We start from the raw sequence: 19,691 nt of genomic DNA, 5'->3' as shown, positions 1-19,691 counted from the left end.
CCAACTCACCACCCCAAGATCATGACGTGAGCAGAAACCAAGAGTCGGACGCTTAACTTACAGAGCCACCCAGGTACCCCCTATTTGTCGTTATTTTTAATTGAAGTATAAACGTACAATGTGATGTTAGTTTCGGGTGTACAGCGTAGCGATTCAGCAGTTCTTTACATTACTCAGTGCTTCTCACAATAAGCGCAGTCGTCACCTGTCAGCACCACGTTATTACAACATCACTGACTATATTGCCTGTGCTGTGCTTTTCATCTCCCTGACTTAGTTTATAACTGGAAGTTTGTGCCTTTTATTCCCTTTCGTCTGTTTCACCCGCCTTCCACCCACCTCCCCTCTGGCAGCCACCAGTTTGTTCTCTGTATTTAAGAGTGCGTTTGTTTGTTTGGTTTTTTAGATTCCACATAGGGGTTGAGATCATATGGTATTTGTCTGTGACTTATTTCACTTAGCGTAACACCGTCTAGGTCCATCCGTGTTGTTGCAAATGGCAAGATCTCATTTTTTTATGGCTGAGTAGTATTCCATTGGGTATATATACCACATATTGTTTTTACAAACTCAAGACGATGGGCAGTTTGCTTCAGTGGAAGGTGCACCTGCTTTTGGTGTCTTCATTCTAAAAATATCTTTAAAAATTAGCTGTAGATCCACAGGATGTTGCAAAAAATATACCGGGAGATCCCAGTGTTCCCTTCGTGCAGTTTCTCCCAAAGGTAACATGGTCTATAACTAGAAGGCAGTATCAAAACCAGAAAGTTGCTGTGGTTACAATCCACCCACCTTATTCAGATTTCACCAGTGTCACATGCACTTATGTGTATGAGATGTGTGTGTGTGTGTGTGTAGTTCTATGTAATTTTATCACGTGTATAAATATAGAATAGTTCCATTACCACAAGGATCCCCTGAGTTACTATTTTATGCCCAAACCCTCCTCCCTTCTGCACCCCCCCCCGCCTTCCTCTCCCCCAAATCTCTAACCTCTGGCAATTACTGATCTGTTCTCCATCTCTATATTTTTGTCATTTCAAGAATGTTACTAGAATAGACACAGCATATAACTGTTTGAGGCCAACTTTTTTTTTAAACTCTGCATAATACCCTTGAGGTCCCTCCAAGTTGTTGTATCAGGAGTTCATTTTTTTTTTTTTATTCTGTGGTGTGGATGTGCCAGTTTGTTTAAACATTTATTCATTAAAGGATAGCTTGGTTGTTTCTAATTGTTTGCAGCTATGAACAAAGCTGCTAAAAATACTCATGTTCAGGTTTTTCTGTGAGCATAACTTTTCATATCTCTGAAAGAAATGCCCAGGAGCGCAATTGCTGGGTCACATGGTAATTGCATATTTTGTGTCATAGAAAACTGCCAACTATTTTCTAGAGTGGCTGTACCATTTTACATTCCCACCAGCAATGTATGAGTGATTGGTATCTACGTTTAAAAAGGAAAATGATATCATGCCCAGGGATAAAAAGTAAGTTGACTCAACACCTGAAACTAATAGAACATTGTATGTCAACTCTACGTTCACGACAACAACAAAAAAACTAAGGAACTGATGAGAAAACAACTATGAAAAAAAAGTAGGTTAGCTCCCCACAAAATAACATATCTGAGATTTGTAAGCACATCCACAAAATTTGTTCAATTTCTAAATTAATCTTTAAGCATTTCCTTTCCTTTACAGCCTAGAATTATTAGCAGCAGAACAAGGAAGAAAGGACCAGGTTAATCAGTTCAATTCAGTAAGACTTTATTTGGCACACATTGTGGGTAAAGCACTGAATAGGCAGCAGAGATAAGAAACATGGCCCTTTGCTCATAAAGCTGAAAAGATAGAGGGGGAGAGACAGCAGCCAGCACAATGACCGGTATAAAAATAACCGTGTATGATGAAGGCTAGCAGAGGCACCAGCTCTCCTTAGAATTAGGGGAGGGCTTGGGGGGTGGCAGGGCAAGGCTAGGGGGCTCAGATGAAAGGGGTGGACTGCACACTGCGGGGGGGGGGGGCGGTTCTCGGAGCAAGGACGCTGGGGAAGAGCAGTGAGGAAGGGGCCTGTTCCGTCTCTGTGATACCAGGCTGGGGCTGCGGGAGAGCTCGCGTGGGCAACGTGCTCTCCACATGGCCTCGTCCCTCCTTCTGTCCTTCACGGACACTGCCTCTGAGAGAATGGGGTGCGGAGGGCCGCCTCCAGGACTTCCGAAACTATAGGATCAACATGGCCTTGGCTCCCGGAATGTCCATTTTGCCCAATGATGTGATGAGACGTACTTCGGGGGTCTCGGGGCGCTCTGCGTATCCCGGACTAGAGCCCAGGAATCACAGGCCTCTCTGGCCAGCCCCCTGCAGCTGTGCCCGGGGCTTTGCCCGTGCTCCCCTCGCCTGCTGCGCGGGGCTCCCCACCAAGCCCCCCTGGGAAGCCCGACGGCACTGAGAGGCGCTGAGATTGTGTGGTTCGGTCTCGAGGGTTGTTTTTTCTCCCGAGATAAACAATCCTCATTTGAGGTTTTGTAGTTTCACTTGCCCACTTGTGGTACTTGTTTCTCCTTTCATTAAAGCCCTGCAGTGGCTCCCTGGTGGCCTTGGGATGCAGTCCAAACTCCTCGGGCGCTCCGGACAAAAGCCCTCTCTGACCTGGCTCCTTCCGCCCCGTCGGGCCTCAGCCTCCTCCTCCTCCCTCTGCACCTCCGCCCTCTCGCATCCCACCGCGCCCAGCGCCTTTCAGTTCCTCAAACAGACCCTTCAGACACTCGAACGGAACAGTGGCAGCACGCCTTGTCCCCTCGCAGCGCAGACCTCGTCCTTTCACCTGGACTCCTCTGCTTTGCGCTCAGCTCAGCTCAGATATCACTTCCTTCCAGAAAGCCTTCCTTGACCTCTCAAATCTAGATACGTGCTGGGTCATCCTGTCCCAGAGTACCTTGCACTTTCCTGTGTCACAGTACTGAGCACATTGTGTTGTCACTTCCTGTTTACTCAGCGGTAACCCTCCCCGGGCTGCCATCTCCCTTGAGAGCAGAGGCTGTGTCTTGTTACCCTCAGTGACACATGGTAGCGGCTCCAGAAATAAGGTTGCAATGCGTGGTAGGATCCAAAGCTTAGAGAACATTCGGGATTCGCATGAGGACTGAGGTGGGGTAAGCAACTCAGGAGCATTACAGTCCCGGAGTAAAAAGAGAGCAGGACCGAGTCGGTCAGACTCCCCCAAAGAATTGCTAGTGAAGGGGCCAGAGAACAAAGCCTTAAAAGGAGTAGCCTGGCTTTCTGACGTTGCAGTGAAGTCTGGGGAGAGCTGTCAGTACAGGCTTTTAAGATGTCTTAGAAGCTGGTAGCCTCCCTGTGTTTATTATGCTGTTAACGCCTCGCTTTCCCTGGAGTTGTTACTGGTAAAGTCACAGGGAAAACCTTTACAGTCTGTGTCTATAGGAGGTGCGGGGGAAGGAAGGAAAAGCATGAAAACCGTCCCTCCTTCCATGGCCGCCTGTGCAGGAAAGTAATCCGGATATAGGAGTCAGCGGGGTGCTGAAGGCGAGCAGTGGCCCAGGCCTTGGAGTTCTGCACCGAAGATAGGGAAGTGCCTCGAGGCGCGTGCTATTACAAAACAAGGCTTTGTGCCAATTGCAAAACCTGTGCCCCTTCTGGGTGAATAAATTATAAAAAAAAAATTGGACCCACCAATTGAAACAGGCATTCTTTTTCCTCTGGGTTGAAATATTCCTCTTCCTCTGGGCCGATGCAGCATCTTGCCAAAGCTGAGAGCAGGTGGTGCTTGGGCTGCTATCAGCCCTCAGTTGATGCCTCTATGCAGAGTATAACCTGCAGCCATTGGAGGTGGCTCACGAAGCCATCCCAAGATGGATCCCTGGTGCCCGAGGGGGCGGGTGTCAGGGACATGACTTCCCGTCATGCGTGTTCCCGTCATCGGTCATCAGCGTGGTCTCTTTCTGTAGTACGACCTGTGCTGTCCGATACGGAAGCCACAGCTCCCCTGTGACTACTTACATGTGAATTGGAGTTAATTAAAATTAAGTTGAATGGAAACTTCAGTTGCTCAGTCTTACTAGTCACTTTCACACGTGGCTAGTGGCTCGTGCCTTGGACAGCACAGACAGCGAACATTTCTGTAATCCCGGAAAATTTCCTTGGACAGTGCTGGTTACAGATTCTCTAGGCCTCTATCCTCAGCACTCGCAGCTTATTCTTCTAACAGATTATTCTGTTAAATGGGCATGGTAATATTAGTGCTACCTCTTAAGGGCTGTTATTGGGTGAAAAGTGTTTGGAGCTGTGCCCAACTGCTAACACAGAGTAAGCGATCGGTGCATGAGAGCTGTATTGTTTTTTTTATTATTCATCCCCACTCCCTTGTAGATGTAACTGGTACGCATCAGTGGCTTCTTCCCCCACTTGGAAGAATTAGCAGCTAGTCCTTACCTCCTCTATCCCTGCCCTCCCCTAGGAGAGATCCCTTCCAATCAAAACCACAAAAGAAAGGCAGTTCGTTATCAAGCTTGTTCATTATCAAGCACTTGGAATTGGTTTAGGTACCAGTTTAAATCATGTCAAACCAACTGCCAGAGACTGTTTCCCTTCTCCCCAGTTAGAAACCGGAGTCACTTTGAAGCCCCAGGGCAATGACTTGTTCTGCAGGGCTAGTCTGGCATTGAAAGGAGCCTGACCTTAATAGCTACAGACTAGGGGCGCCTGGGTGGCTCCGTCACTGAAGCATCTGCCTTCAGCTCAGGTCATGGATCCCAGGGTCCTGGAATGGAGGCCCACATCGGGTTCCCTGCTCAGCGGGGAGTCTGCATCTCCCTCACCCTCTGCCTGCGACTCCCCCAGCTTGTACTCTCTCTCTCAAATAAAGTCTTAAAAAAAAAAATAGCTACGGACTAACTCTGCCAATGAATTTAAGGGAATTTCTTACCACGTTAATCATCTTCACAGTTGGGGAAATTGTCTTTAAATCTGTCCATTTCCTCCTTATGTCTATGGTGTGATTCTGTGCGGGATTTTGGTGTCTGCATCTTCGCAGGAAGCACCTGAAAGCCTTCTGGCTCAAGGTCTTATCTCGTATTTCGCAAGAAGTCCCCAGAAGTTGTCTGTTCAAAACCCAGTATTTCCCCTTTTTTATTTTGTCCAAATTACAACAACAACGAAAATTTTTTTTTAATTTCTTATCCGGGGTCCATGAGAGTTTGTGAAACACCCAAGGTACGGAAGTGAAAAAGGAATCTTAAGGATTGCCCATTAGAGAAGTTCCTTTCACTAGTTGAAAAAAATTAATTTTCTGCCTAGGTTTTTTTTTTTAAGTTATGTAACAGAAGTGTCATAAATTTCTTCTGTTTCTGTTTCTGGGTGTGGGTGGAAAACATTCCAGGCCTGTCTGATCTAAAAACTGGCCATGGCACTAACTTAGTTTCTAAGACTGTATTCATTCATGAACCACAGGGGCCTAAGCTAGGAGAAAAACTTTATGTACCATCTCTTAAGGGACAAGAGCATTTTCTGTATTTTTTAAAAGATCTTATTTATTTATTTATTTATTTATTTGAGAGAGAACACAAGCAGGGGGAGCAGCAGAGGGAGAGGGAGAAGCAGGTTCCCCGCTGAGCAGGGAGCCCCATGTGGGGCTCCATCCCGGGACCCTGGGATCATGACGTGAGCCAAAGGCAGACGCTTCACCAACTGAGCCACCCAGGCGCCCTGCATTTTCTGTATTTAAGTATCTCTTTGCATAGCCTTTGAAGGAGTAAATACATTAGATCTGAGTTTTGAGGTTTGTTTTTAAAGATTGCATTTTTGTAGAGAAGTTTTAGGTTTACAACAAAACTGAGGGAAAGGTACAGAGATTTCCCGTATACCCTCTGCCCTCACAATTCATGGCCTCCCCCATTATCTGCATCCCCCACCAGGGTGGTACATTTGTCACAACCGATGAACCTACATTGATACATCCTAGCCACTCGAAGTCCATACTTTACCTTCAGGCTCCCGCTTGGTGTCATCTATACTGTGGGTTTGGACAAATGGATAATGACACGTGTCCATCATTATAAGCTTGTACAGAGTATTTTCATTGCCCTAGAACACCTCTGTCCTCCGCCTGTTCATGTTTCCCTCCGCAACCCCTGCAGCCACCGATCCTTCATTGTCTCCACGGTGCTGCCTTTTCCAGAGCGTCCTTGGGTCGGAATCCTACAGCATGCAGCCTTTTCAGACTGAGTTTTTTCTTTTTTTTTTTTTTTAAGGTTTTATTTATTTATTTGACAGAGATAGAGACAGCCAGCGAGAGAGAGAACACAAGCAGGGGGAGTGGGAGAGGAAGAAGCAGGCTCCTAGCGGAGGAGCCTGATGTGGGGCTCGATCCCATAACGCCGGGATCACGCCCTGAGCCGAAGGCAGACGCTTAACTGCTGTGCCACCCAGGAGCCCCCAGACTGAGTTTTTTCACTTAGTGATACGCATTTACGTTTCCTCCGTGCCTTTTCCTGGCTTGATACCTTTTTATCCGGTGCTGAAGAATAGTCCATTGTCTGGCTACAGCACAGTTTATCCACCTACTGAAGGATATCTTAGTGCTTCGGAGCCTTGGCGATGATGAATAAAGCTGCTGTGTAAACATTTGCGTGCAGTGTTTCGCGGGGACGTGAGTTTTCAACTCCTTCAGGGAAATACCAAGGAAAAACTACCAGACTCTGCCCCAAAGTGGTTGTAGCATTTTCCATTCCCACCAGCAGCGACGGAGCAGTCCTGTCGCTCCACGTCCTCCCCGGCCTTTGGTGGTGGCACGGCTCTGGATTTTGGCCGTTCTGATAGGTGTGTAGTGGCGTCTTGCTTTAATTTGCAGTTCCCTGATGACACATGCGTGGTGTGGAACATCTTTTCAGACGCTTCTTTGCCATCTGTGTATCTTCTTTGGTGAGCTGCCTGTTTTCTCAGTGTTTTAAGAATTCTTTGTGTATTTTGGGTAGCAGTCCTTTATCAGATGTGTCTTTTGCAAATATTTTCTCCGAGTCTTTGGCTTGTTTTCTTATTCTCTTACTACTGATTTTTGCAGGGCCAAAGTTTTTAATTTTAATGAAGTCCAGCTGACTGATTGTTTCTTTTCCAGATCACATCTTTGGTGTTGTACCTAAAAAGTCGTTACCACGCCACCTCATCTAGGCTTTTCCCTATGTCATCTCTTAAGAGTCTTATAGTTTCGCACTTTACGTTTAGGCTTGTGCTCCATTTTGAGTTTAGTTTTGTGAATGGCATAAGGACTGCGTCTAGATTCATTGTTTTGCACGTGGACGTCCATCTAGTTGTTCCAGCACCATTTGTTGAAGAGACTGTCTTTGCCCCCTTGTCGAAGATCTGTTGACCGTCTTCATGAGAGTAGATCTGAGCGCTGTAAAACCCGATCTGCAAAAGAATCCCCTGGAGAATCTCTGTCAAAATGCTGATGCCTAGGCCCTGGGCAGAACCTGCCAAGTGGGCTTCTCGGGAGAGGGCTTGAGGAATCTGCATTTTCTACAACTGCAGATGCCTCCGAGCTAACAAGTCACGGGTTTGGGACTCTCCCTGTTAGTTCATTTTTGAAATTGCCGTCCTTTTCTGGAGAACCTTGGCACAGCTCCCATTATGGCGGAGGTAGGGCTTGACTGCGGCTTCTGTCAGCTACGACAAGGCAGAACCCTGTGACACCCTAGACACAAAAGCGTCACGAGCCCCTTCTGTGTGCCTGCACTGCACTGGGTGCTGATGGTCACCGGCAAAGGTGTGGGTAGAGGTTCGGGCTGGGAACCCAGATGCCAGCGGTGCTGCTTATGGAAGGCCTTTAAAGCCACACGGTGGAGTATGACACGTAGAAAACCGTTGTTTTCTGGAACATTGATCTGGCAGGGGTTAGAGAGCACTAATTTAAATGAAGGTCAGAGAGGTCATTCTGGAGAGGACATGGTGCCTGAAGTGAGGAGGGCACAAAACAGGGTGAGGGTTCCAGGAATGTCACAGGCGAGAAGCCAGGAAGCTTTGGCGAAGGAGGAAGTAGCAGAATATAACAGAATATAGGGAAAGTGGTGGGGCGAGGGTGATTTCAAAGGCCATGATCAAGGAGTCCAGAGAACACGCGCTCTGACTGATGGAGATGGGGAAGGTCAGAAGACAGGCAGTTTGGCAGGGAAGAGAGGGCAGAAGGATGTTGACTTTGAGGCCAGAGTGGAACACTCAAATGGAGCAGTTAGAAATCTGGGATTAGCTCCAAGGAATCCCCAGTATAGAAATTCTAGTTGAAGGACAGACATGATAAATGGGGGAGAATGGATGAGGCAGTAAGCGGTAGAGAGGAATGTACAGAAGGCGGAAGCCCGAATGTGAACCCTCTGAAAAGGGGAGAGGGAGGAGAAGCCATGAAAACAAGGCAGGCAGGCAGAAGGGCCAGAGGAGAACCATGGAATTCAGTGGATGAGGCATTTTCAAGAAGCTTAAAACTTCTCGTGCTGGCCTCGTAACATCTCTTATACAGAAGACGAAAAGGAGTCAGGGCTCCTATAGTTCCCATAGCTATTGAAAGTGCCAGCGTTGGGACGCCCAGGTGGCTCAGTCGGTGAAGCGTCTGCCTTTGGCTCAGGTCATGGTCCCAGGGTCCTGGGATCGAGTTCCACACAGGGCTCCCTGCTCAGCGGGAAGCCTGCTTCTCCCTCTGCCTGCCACTCCCCCTACTTGTGCTCTCTCTGTCTCTTCCTCTGACAAATAAGTAAAATCTTTAAAAAAAAAAAAAAAAGAAAGAAAGAAAGAAAGTACCAGTCTTCGGGGCACCTGGCTCGGTGACTCTTGATCTCAGGGTCGTGAGTTCGAGCCCCACGTTGGGTGTAGAGCTTACTTTAAAAGAAGAAGAAGGAAGAGGAGGGGGAGGGGGAGAAGAAGAAAGTACCAGTGTTCATCAAACAGGAACATTTGTTTCTTCCTAGAGTATGAAACAGAGCCACATTATAAAGCAGGGTTTTAAGAAAAGCTATCGTTCCATATTGCAGATGTTGCCTTTCATGGTCCTCTTCAGCCATTTAAAAGAAAACAAACGTCTGCCTTTGTTTCCTGAACACCTTGTTAAAAATAATCCAGAAGGCTGTCTCATTATATCTTGCAGGCACAGCAGCCTGGGAAAAATTCTTCAATGTGAAGACATCTATAGGGAAGGTCAACACATTGGCTGTTCCTTTGCTCTCACTAATTTGAAGGATTCCAGTTTTGAACAGCACAGTGTCCAAATAGTGGTCAAGGATAATGCAGGAAAAATTAGACCATCCTTCAATATAGTGCCTTTAACTTCTCATGGTAAGTTTTCGAAGTCCTGTATGACAGTGTGGATAAAAGGGTTACGTCTTTTGAACAGTCAATGCAAAGAATAAAAAAAGGATGATTTGGGTTTAAAGATTTTCCCAGAAAAAAGGACTGTATTTATGTATACCTTTCTTTGGTGGTTGTTTTTTTTTTTTTTTTAAGCAGCAGGCTTAGAAATTCGAATATTTCTTGAGTATATGTGCCACACGCTTTGCTCTTGTTTACTTCTGAGTGTGCCGAGACTTCAAACATGCAGTCATTTGTAGAACCGAGACCGGAACCAGGCTCTCTGACTCTTAAGATCTGTTCTCTTTTACTTATGATACTCGAGAGGATGATGGTGCAGAATAAAATCAAATATGATTCCCGAATAATCTTGCTCTTAGTTGAAAAAAGGCTCCGACTGGAGGAGGAGCGATCAGAAGTGATGTTCAAACTAGCTAACGTGCGGGGTGGCGTAGGCCCCGACCACTCAGAACACCCAACGCAGCCGAGTGCTGGCCTATTCGAAAGAAGCCTCGACTTGAAAACAGAGTATCTGCTTGAGCTTCTAGGTCTTCGCTTCGGACAAAGCACATAAACTCTCTTTAAGTGTTTCCTCATCTGTAAAACAGGGTCCATAGTCCCTCTTGACCTCAAAGAACTGTCCGAAGTTCCAAATGATGTGAGGTATATAAGTATTTTGTAAATCTCTAAAGCAAACTACTACTAGAAGCATCATGTTTATTTATTTGTTGTAAGATCCCAACAAGGAGTGCAGATTCTGGTTAAGTGGTGTACAGAAAATTTATAGGCAAATAACCATGAATTGACAAAGGTTCCCAAGTCTGGGAGCAGAGCACTATTCACCGCCCCTTCAGATAGTCACGCAAGCGAATTCTAATTGTGGACCGAAGGCCAGGGGAGTGAGATCGTGGTAAGTTGCCAAGTGGGATAATCCGAAGCAAAGCCCTTTTCTGTCCTCCCCCCTTGCTTGGCAGATTGTCCTTGGTGGACCTTTTAAAGCTCATTTTGCTCTTCTTTCTGGAGATTAGTGGCGACATAAAGGGAGATCCTTCTCAGCTGGGAGATGACATCTTCAAGCTGTGTTCTGCTAATCTTCCACTCTCTTTTGTCACTTAGTCTTAAGTATAGTTGACTCCTGAGAGACTAAATTGACGAGGCTAATTTTTTTTACTTTAATTGTGATTATACTCACATAACATTAGATCCCCCATCGTAACCATTTCTAAGTGTACAGTTCAGTCATGTTAAGTACATTCACATTGTTGTGCAACAGATCTCTAGAACTTTCTCATCTTTCAAAACTGAAACTCGATGCCCCCTAACCCTAATTGTCCCTCCGCCAGCCCTTGGTAACCAGCAACCCGCTTTCTCTTTTCTGTTTCTGTGATTCTGACTACGTTAGGTATCTCCCGTGGGTGGAGTCCTACAGCGTTTGTCCTTTTGTGATGGGCTGATTTCACTTAGTATAATGTCCTTGAGGTTTGTCCACGTCGCAGTGTATGACAGAGACTAGGCTCATGTTTTAGTTGTGGTCTTGGATTGACGCAAGTAAGCGGCAGCGGGGGAAACCCCTGGTGCCCCTCGTTATCCACCAGGTGGACGCACATGTGGACCCACGTGCTTCTTTTCTTTATTCTCTGTGTCACAACTGAATGTCCTGATTATACCCCAGCCGTGTTCTAACCGGATGGATGCAGGACAGAGTTCGCGCCATCTGCCAGACACCCCAAAGATGTTCTTTGGATCCATTTTTACAAGGGAGTTTAAAATAAGCTTTCTACATTAATCGTGACCCTCATTATCTCTACCTGTATATGAACCTCATAAAAATACTCTGGAAGCTAATTTGTGTTCTTCTGTTTCTTTCAGTGAAACCTGATCCCCCACATATTAAACGTCTCTTCTTCCAAAATGGTAACTTGTATGTGCAATGGACGAATCCACAGAATTTTTACAGCAGATGCTTATCTTATCAAGTGGAAGTCAATAACAGCCAAACTGAGACGAGTGATATTTTCTACGTAAGTTTTTCTTAGCTGGTTGATTTTATTTGGATATTTTTCTTTCACTGGAGTTTCTTCCAGGGTAATAGATAGAAACATCTCTTGAAATGTAGCTCTTACTCGCCTGATGACGGTGATGGTGATGATGACGTTTCTTGTCTGAAATAGGGTATGGTGGAAGGGTTGAGGGTTTATGGTAGTTGCATCAGCTGTAAGATCAAGCCATTCATCAGTTCATTTGCTGAACACATTTTTTATTACGTATCTGCCACGTGCCAGGCACTATCTTATGTGCACATGACCCTGACGCAAAGGTCTGTTCTTCCCGCGAAGCCTACCTACTAGGAAATAAGTATGTAAATGAGCAAAGCTAATTTCAGAGCATGAATGCTATGAAGACAGTCAAATGGATTAGGTAGGAGCACGATGGGAGGGCCTGAGGGAATACAAGGTTGGGTAGTCATCCGAAGTGACGCCATTTCAGATAAGACGAGAGTGACAAGCAGGGGCTTGCCATGTGAAGGTCTGGGGGTGGGCGGACAGCAAGTACAAAGGCTCTGAGGCAAGAATGAGCTTGGCATGTGTGAGAAACAGAAAGGAGACCGGTGTGGCCAAAGTAGAGTAGGGAAAGACGTGTAAGCAGGAGGCCGGGGTCCGATCCGGTCGATACTTCGAGGCTGTGGTGTGGCCATTCCCCTTGCCTTGGGTTTGTGGCAGCTAGAGTCGTCAAGTTGGAGGAGTCCATAGTTGTTGGGTTCTGTCCGCGTACACCGCGGGGAATCTAGTACAAAACACACTAATTAGAGGTCCCCGTGGGCCACTGGGCCTAACAGGATGTGGTGTAACCTCAGGGCATTGGTCCCATTGTTTCACTTTACAGTAGAGGTCACACACTCGGGCCTTTGACGCTTTCGTCTGAACTACCAACCAAGTGGGGTTTTGTTGATTCAATTTGAAAATTTTGTCCAGATTGAAATACCATGGCCCCTGAGGAGCGTAGGTTCCATAAGGTGGCGCCTCAAGGCCACAGGGACTGTGCTGGTCCCTGGCGCGCCAGCTGCCCCGGGCCCCGGGTGCGTTGGACTTGCAGAAGTTCGAGACCAAGAGTTTTATATTGGCTTTTAAAGGAGCCCTGCATCTCGCACGTGGGCAAATTCCTTGGTCCAGTTGTTCTAGTTCACTGTGGGAGTTCCAGAATACTTACTAAAATAAGCCAGCGTTGACAGGCTGTAACCCCAGAGGGAGGGCCTGGGTCCACAGCTGACCAGAGCTTTTGTGGGCATTTGCAGGTGAATCCGTTTGCTGAAACAGAATAATCACCACCCCTACCAGAAACCAGTGTCCCCACACGGTACTGCAAAGGGAAAAAGCAGAGGGCTTCCAAGTGGGGAGAAGGTGAGGCTTGGATTTACCACAAAGTCAGCTGTTGGAACGCTGAAGTTTCCTTGCCGACTCCGGCCTTTCCTGCTCTCTTCTGTCTGAAATCCTGAGACACAGGCTGCTTGTATTACTCATTTGGCACTGAATTTTGTCCTGCTGGTTCCCCTGATCACGTGGGCAGGCCTTTTCTCCCAACTAAAAATAAAAAGCTCCTGTAGGGAGGAGTTAGGTGGTGTTTACACCGGGCAGCTCCTGCTAATAGCGGCCGGCACGGATGGAGCGGTTACTCCGTAGCAGGCATTTTAAGAAGCACCTTCTCTCGGCTGTCTCGTGTCGTCCTCGCGGTAACCCTGCGGCTTTAGGGCCCCTGATTTTGTCCCCGTTTCACAGATGAGAAAGATGCCATCTCAGAGGTTTACTCCTAAGCTAAGTGGTAGAGTCGAGATTTCAGCAAGTCTGACTCTAAAGCTGGTGTCCCTAACACCGGGGGCCACCGCAGTACTTCCTCTTAACTGTACGAGCCATCGCTTACTACGTGTTTAAGCTGGGCTACGCGAATCCTCTTCTAGGTCCTTCTTATACAATAGCGTATAACAGTCCACGAAATGGTTCTATTTTAACCTATATTTGAGAAACTAAGGCTCAGAGAGGGAAAGTAACTTGCTACAGGCCACACAGCTGATAAGTTGGGCTTTACGTATTCAGAGGTTGGTCTTCATGTATTAAACTTAGACGGAGAACGTCGGGTCTAATACCATGTGCCTCATCCTCACTTAAGAAATTCTTGTTGAATTGAGTTACCTTTTTCTTACAAGCTTCTGCCCTGAAGAGAATGTACATACTATGGAATTTATCCTCCTAAATCAGAACTGTAGTCTATTTGGAATTAACTCTGTTTATACGTTTGGGTTGAATGTTCTTTCTCCTAGCAGATGTTCACCAGCTGCTTCCTCTCCTAAAATGTCATCAGCTTTTTGTGTGCTCACTGATTTTGGGCTCTGCTGGTTAGACCTTTTTTTTCCCCTCCCCTTTTTGCAAGATTTTTTGAGGAATTATTTTGCCTGGTGTTGTAATTAAGAGGGGGAAGTAGGCTGGGACATGAACTGATGCCCTCACATGGGGGCTGTGGTCAGAGATAGCTCATGACAGAGCCACAAAGCAAGGAACGACCTGTCTTTGACCACCCGCCTTCTCCACAGACGAGCTACTTGGTCCTCTGTGCCCTTGTTTTCCTTTTCTCACAGAGTTATCTGAGCAGCCGATAAACTATGCAAGGGAATTTACATTTGAACAAGAGCCCAGAACCTTCCATTTACACGGCGAATTGCCAGTTTGGGAACATACATGTATCTGGGAGATGTCCCAGGGGAGGGAGACAGGAACCTGCCACCCGATCCCTCAAGTCGTAGTTGGTACTTGGGCTTCCCCAACAGGTCTCTGATTCCCAAGTGGCTTTTTCTCTGCCCTGTGTGAAGTGTCGATAGGACGCTCTTGATCACTCAGTTGGCCTTTCAGCTCTTCCCAGATGCTGCTAGGAGCCATTTAGTAAATAACATTCAAGGTCAAAAGTCATAGCTCTGTGTTCTGGTCTTTGTCCCATGTTTAAACATCTCTTTGATAGAAGTTGACTGTTCCAGCATCATTGAGGTACGATCGCAAGTAAAAACCATATGTATTTGGGTTGTACAGTGTGATTATTTTCAAGGTGTACAACATGATGATTTAATATACATCGATCTTGTGAGGTGATTACCACAATCACGTTCATTAACACATCTGTCACGTCACCTAGTTACCTTCTTTTAAATGGTGAGAACACTGAAGATCTCTCTTAGCAAATTTCAGGTATACAATGTGGTGTTATTAACTACAGTCACCGTGCTGTACATTAGATCCCCAGAACTTATAACTGGAAGTTTATACCCTTTGCCCAACATCTCCCCATTTCCCCCAATCACCCAGCCCCTGGCAACCACCACTCTGCTCTCTGCCTCTATGAGCTCGTTTTAGATTCCACATTTAAGTGAGGTCATACGGTGTTTGTCTTTCTCCGACTGACTTCTCTTAGCACAGCGCCCTCGAGTTTCATCTGTGTTGTCACAAATGGCAGGATTTCCTTCTTTCCCGTGGCTGGATGATATTCCATTGTACACGTGTACATATATCACACCTTTATTCATCTGTCGGCGCACACTTGGGTTACTTCCATATCTTGGCTATTGTGAGTAACGCTGCAGCACACATAGGGGTGTATGTATCTTGTATCTTTTCTTCTTCTTCTTCTTCTTTTTTTTTTGTTAGCGTGCATGTGCGCGGGGGCGGGGGGCACAGGGAGAAGGAGAGAGAGAATCCCAAGCAGGCTCCACACCCAGGGCAGAGGTCGACACAGGGCTTAATCTCACAACCCTGAGATCATGACCAGAGCCAAAATGAAGAGTTGGACACTTAACCAGCTGAGCCACCCAGGCGCCCCAGGGGTGCATGTATCTTTTCAAATTAGTGTTTTCATTTTCTTTTTTTTCCCCAGAGGTTTATTTATTTACCTTAGAGAGAGAGCACATGTGTGAGGGGAGAGTCAGAGGGAATCTCATGCAGACTCCCCACTGAATGGGGAGCCCGACGCAGGGTTCCATCCCACGATCGTTGAGATCATGACCTGAGCGAAACCAACAGTCAGAGGCTTAACCGACTGAGCCCCCCAGGAGCCCCCATTTTCTTCAGATAGAGACCCAGTAGTAGAATTGCTGAATCATATGGTATTTTTTTAATTGAAGTATAATTGACATACGGTGTTAGTTTCGGGTGTAGAGCATATGTTTTCAACAATTCTGTACATTTCTCAGTGCTCACCGTAAGCGTCACCATCTGTCACCAAACAATGTTATCACAATATTATTGACTATATTCCCTATGCTGGTATTTCTATTTTTAACTCTTTGAGGAAGCTCCATGCTGTTTTCCATAGTGGCTGTACCAGTTCACATTCCCACCAGCAGGGCATGAGGGTTTTCTTCTCTCCACAACCTTGCCAGCATCTGTTACCTCTTACCTTTTTGATGATGATGACCTTTCTAACAGGTATGAGGTGATACCTCATTGTGGTTTTGATTTGCATTTCTCTGATGATTACTGATATAAACATCTTTTCATACATCCTGTTGGCCAGAACCAGACTGTACTAAGCAACAGATTTTCATGTGTTGATTTTTTGCTCCAGTTTTGAAATATTTGCATTTTCAGAACTGATCTTTTCTCTAACCCAGTTGTTTTTGATATATTATACTCTCAACGAGGGAGACTTTTTTTAACTTTTTTTTAAAGATTTTATTTATTTGTTAGAGGGCATGCATGAGAGAGAGAGAGCAGGAGTAGGGGCAGAGGGAGAAGCAGACTCCCCCCTGAGCAGGGAGCCCGGATATGGGGCTCGATCCCAGGACCCTGAGGTCATGACCTGAGCCGAAGGCAGCTGCTTCACCAAATGAGCCACCCAGGCGCGCCCAGAATTTACTTTTTTGTGTGTCTGCCTTCTTTCACTCAATGTTGCGTTTATGGGAGAGAGATTGTTGCCTCTAGTTGTCAGTGTTTTGTTCTCATTGCGTGTATTCCATCATGTCGGTATATCACATTTGATTTCTCCATTCTGCCTTTGGTGGACATTTGGATAATTTCCAGTTTGGGGGTGTTATGAATAGAGTCTTTATGAACACGGCATTCTTGTCTCTTGGCGTGCGTGTGAGGGTGGGCACGTGTGGGCATGTGTGGGTCAGAGGCTTGCATATGACTGTCTCTAATAGATAATAAGACTTTCCCCAAGTGGTTGTGCCAATTTACACTACTAAGAGCAGAAATCGAGGGTACTACATGCTTCACATCCTCAGCAACACTTGGTATTGTCTGGTAGGCGTGTGTATTGTTCTCTTGTGGATTTAATTTGCATTTCCCTGATGACTAATGAAGTTGAGCCCTTTTGCACATGTTCCTTAGTGATTTGAATACCCTCTTATGAAATGCCTGTTCAAATCCTTTGCCAGTTTTTCTGTTGGGTTGGCTGTCTTTTCTTTATTAATTGGTGGGATATACGTATATGTGTGTGTACGTAATATATGTAAATATAAGTATATATTATGTGATATGTATATATGCAAGTCCTTTGTCAGGAATTGCAAATAACTTCTCTCACCCTATACATGACTTCTTTAATTTCCTTAATAGGATATCTTTGATGAACAGAAGAAGTTTGCAATTTTAATATAGATGACTTTATAACAATTTTTCCTTTAGGGTTAATATTTTTTGGTTTTATTTAAGAAATCTGCTTCAAGGTCATGAAGATATTCTACATTTTCTTCTAAAATCTTGCTGTATTTATGTATTTATTTGTTCAGTTTATTTTAACTTTCACATTTAGATCTGCAGTCCATCTGGAATTGACTTCGTAAATAGTGTGAAGTAGGGGTCAAGATTCTTTTTTTTCCTGTATGGATATGTAATTGACCCAGCACCACTTATTTAAAAAAACCAGCCTTCTCTTTCACTGTACCTGGTCCTCTTTTGATGGGATAAAAGGAAACCTTGTTAGAAATAGTTAAATGATATAATGTAATCTCTTAAATTTTTTGAATTTTTTTTTCTTTCTTCAAGGTTGAAGAGGCCAAATGTCAGAATTCAGAATTTGAGGGAAACCTGGAGGTCAGTAAATTCTACGTTAGCTATTTGGGCTTAAAGTCATAGAATGATTGGGGGTGGGGCAGGGCGACCATAGACTAAATTTGAACTGTTTTGAGAAAAATAGACTCCTTTGTTCTGTGGGTTATTGCCAATTTTTATTTGAGGAGTTACAGTCAGATAATTTAGACTGCAGTCCAAGTCTTAATCATATACAGAATTTGGCAGATAATTATATTTAGCATTCAGAAGCAGAAAAAGGGAATAACCTGGTAACATTCCTTGTGTGTTTTTATTTCTAAGGGTACAATTTGTTTCATGGTCCCCGGTGTGCTTCCTGATACTTTGAACACAGTCAGAATAAGAGTCAGAACAAATAAGTTATGCTATGAGGATGACAAACTCTGGAGTAATTGGAGTCAAGCGATGAGTATAGGTAAGAGAACAGGATTTCATTAAAATTTAAACCACTGATGCATGAAAACTAAGCTGAAGCAGAAAATAGATTGGGGTAAAGGATTGTTCTGCATTCTTGATGTCATCCAGAGAATATCTACAACTGAACTGTGTTTTCTGTTTAATTACTGTCAGATCACCCAGCTTTAATTCACAATGTGCAGCTCTTTGAAAATCCACAATCCAAAAGGTGTTATTCTCTCTTCTGTCCTGTCTCCATCTTCTTAACAACCTGAACAAAAATATCAGAAGGCAGGCATGATTAAATCTGCAGATCGTGCAGTGCTAGAGGGCTATCCTATGTACTGGTGATAGAATCAAGAGAGAACAGTGACCTTGATGTCATTTAATAGAGATCAGACTGTATCTAGGTTTGAAAACAAGTTTCATTTATTAACGGAGTGACTGAGCAAACTGTGTGTTAGGCCCAAGTACAGGATTGGAAAGACCTGTGCTTTATGGGTGTGTGTGTGTGTGTGTGTGTGTGTGTATGTATGTGTATGTTGTGGGGTGGGTGTATAGGGTTTTATTGAACCGTAAGCTCAAAGTGACTCAGCATTGACTTAAATATCCCCCAAAGGCATATGCAGCCATAGGCCGCAGTGACGGTGCAGCACGTAGAGAGAGCAAGGGAACGCTGCAGGGTGGGCCACAGGGTCCCGGCCATATCAGCAGCGTGCAGTATTCAATTCTGGGCACCACACTGTAGGAGGTTCAGTGGCAGACTGGAATCTGTTCTCGAAAGGGTAATCAGGATATGAAAGAATCTCAAAATTTTGGGAGGAGTGATTGATGAAGCAAGCTCAGGGGTGAGGAGTCCCAGTTGCTGAATTCTAATATTTGGGCTGTTAGGTAGAAGAGGGAATAGGTTATTTTCTTTTGTGGCTGCACGGGGCAAAATAGGACCGACTGAAGAGCTTTCTAATAGCTCTCTAACGGTCAGAGAAACAGATTGTTGAGGTAGGCAGTTCCCTATTAATTGAGGAACTGAGCAAGCTATGTGCCCGGCATGCCTGTATTTTGTTATGTATTGTTGCATAACAAAGTACCTCAACATTTGGTGGCTTAAAGGACACATGTTTACCATCTCACAGTCTCCATGGGTCAGGAATCAGGGCCCAGCTTAGCTTAGTACCTCTGGCCCAACTTCTCACATGGGGTTACAGTCAAGCTATTGTCTGGGCCTGCAGTCTCATCTGAAGGCTTGACTGGGGCTGGAGAACCCGCTTCCAGGCTCACTTATGTGGTCATTGGAAAGCCTCCATTCCTTGCTGGCTGTTAGATGGAGGCTGTAGCAGGTTGAATCCCATCCCTCTAAAAGATACATTCAAGTCCCAACTCCTATACCTGTGACTGTGACTTCCTTTGGAAATAGAGTTTTTGCAGATGTAATCAAGTTAAGATGAGGTCCCACTGTCTTAGAGTAGGCCTTAAATCCAATGACTAGTACCCTTGTCGGAGGAGAGGATATACAGAAATGCCAAGAGACGCACAAACACACGGGGAAGAAGGCCCTGTGAGGATGGAGGCAGAGATTGGAGTGACGCAGCTGCAGCCAAGGAACAGCAGTGGTGCCCGGGAGCCACCAGAAGCTAAGAAGCAGCAAGGAGGGGTTCTTCTCTAGAGCCTTCAGAGGCTGCATGTCCCCATGGATATCTTGATTTTGGACTGCTAGCCTCCAGAACCGTGAGAGAATACATTTCTGTTTTTAGCCACCTGGCGTGTGGTGATCTGCCACAGCCACCCTAGGGGGCTAATAACAGAGGCCTCCCTCAGCTTCTTGCCCCTGGGGCCTCCCCACAGGGCCACCTCATGAAACGGCAGCGAGCTTGCTCAAGTAAAT

At 45.5% G+C, this 19,691-nt stretch overlaps 1 protein-coding gene across 3 annotated transcripts in view; it reads left to right on the top strand.

The window, feature by feature from the left end:
* The window catches only part of IL13RA1 (interleukin 13 receptor subunit alpha 1), a 52,975-nt gene that overhangs the window by 15,594 nt on the left and 17,690 nt on the right, over positions 1–19,691 (top strand). For all 3 annotated transcript variants that reach the window (XM_045790477.2, XM_087860007.1, XM_087860006.1), the window contains exons 5-8: positions 9,145–9,332; positions 11,214–11,365; positions 17,369–17,416; positions 17,696–17,828. In XM_045790477.2, the coding sequence (XP_045646433.1) occupies positions 9,145–9,332; positions 11,214–11,365; positions 17,369–17,416; positions 17,696–17,828 (521 nt within the window). The remainder of the gene's footprint in view (positions 1–9,144; positions 9,333–11,213; positions 11,366–17,368; positions 17,417–17,695; positions 17,829–19,691) is intronic.

The sequence above is a fragment of the Ursus americanus genome, chromosome X (assembly GCF_024610735.1).
Source record: "Ursus americanus isolate L20-20 chromosome X, mUrsAme1.1.p, whole genome shotgun sequence".
NCBI classification, from domain to species: domain Eukaryota; kingdom Metazoa; phylum Chordata; class Mammalia; order Carnivora; family Ursidae; genus Ursus; species Ursus americanus.
Note: the sequence above shows the minus strand (reverse complement) of the source record. Positions and strands in the feature narration are given on the sequence as shown.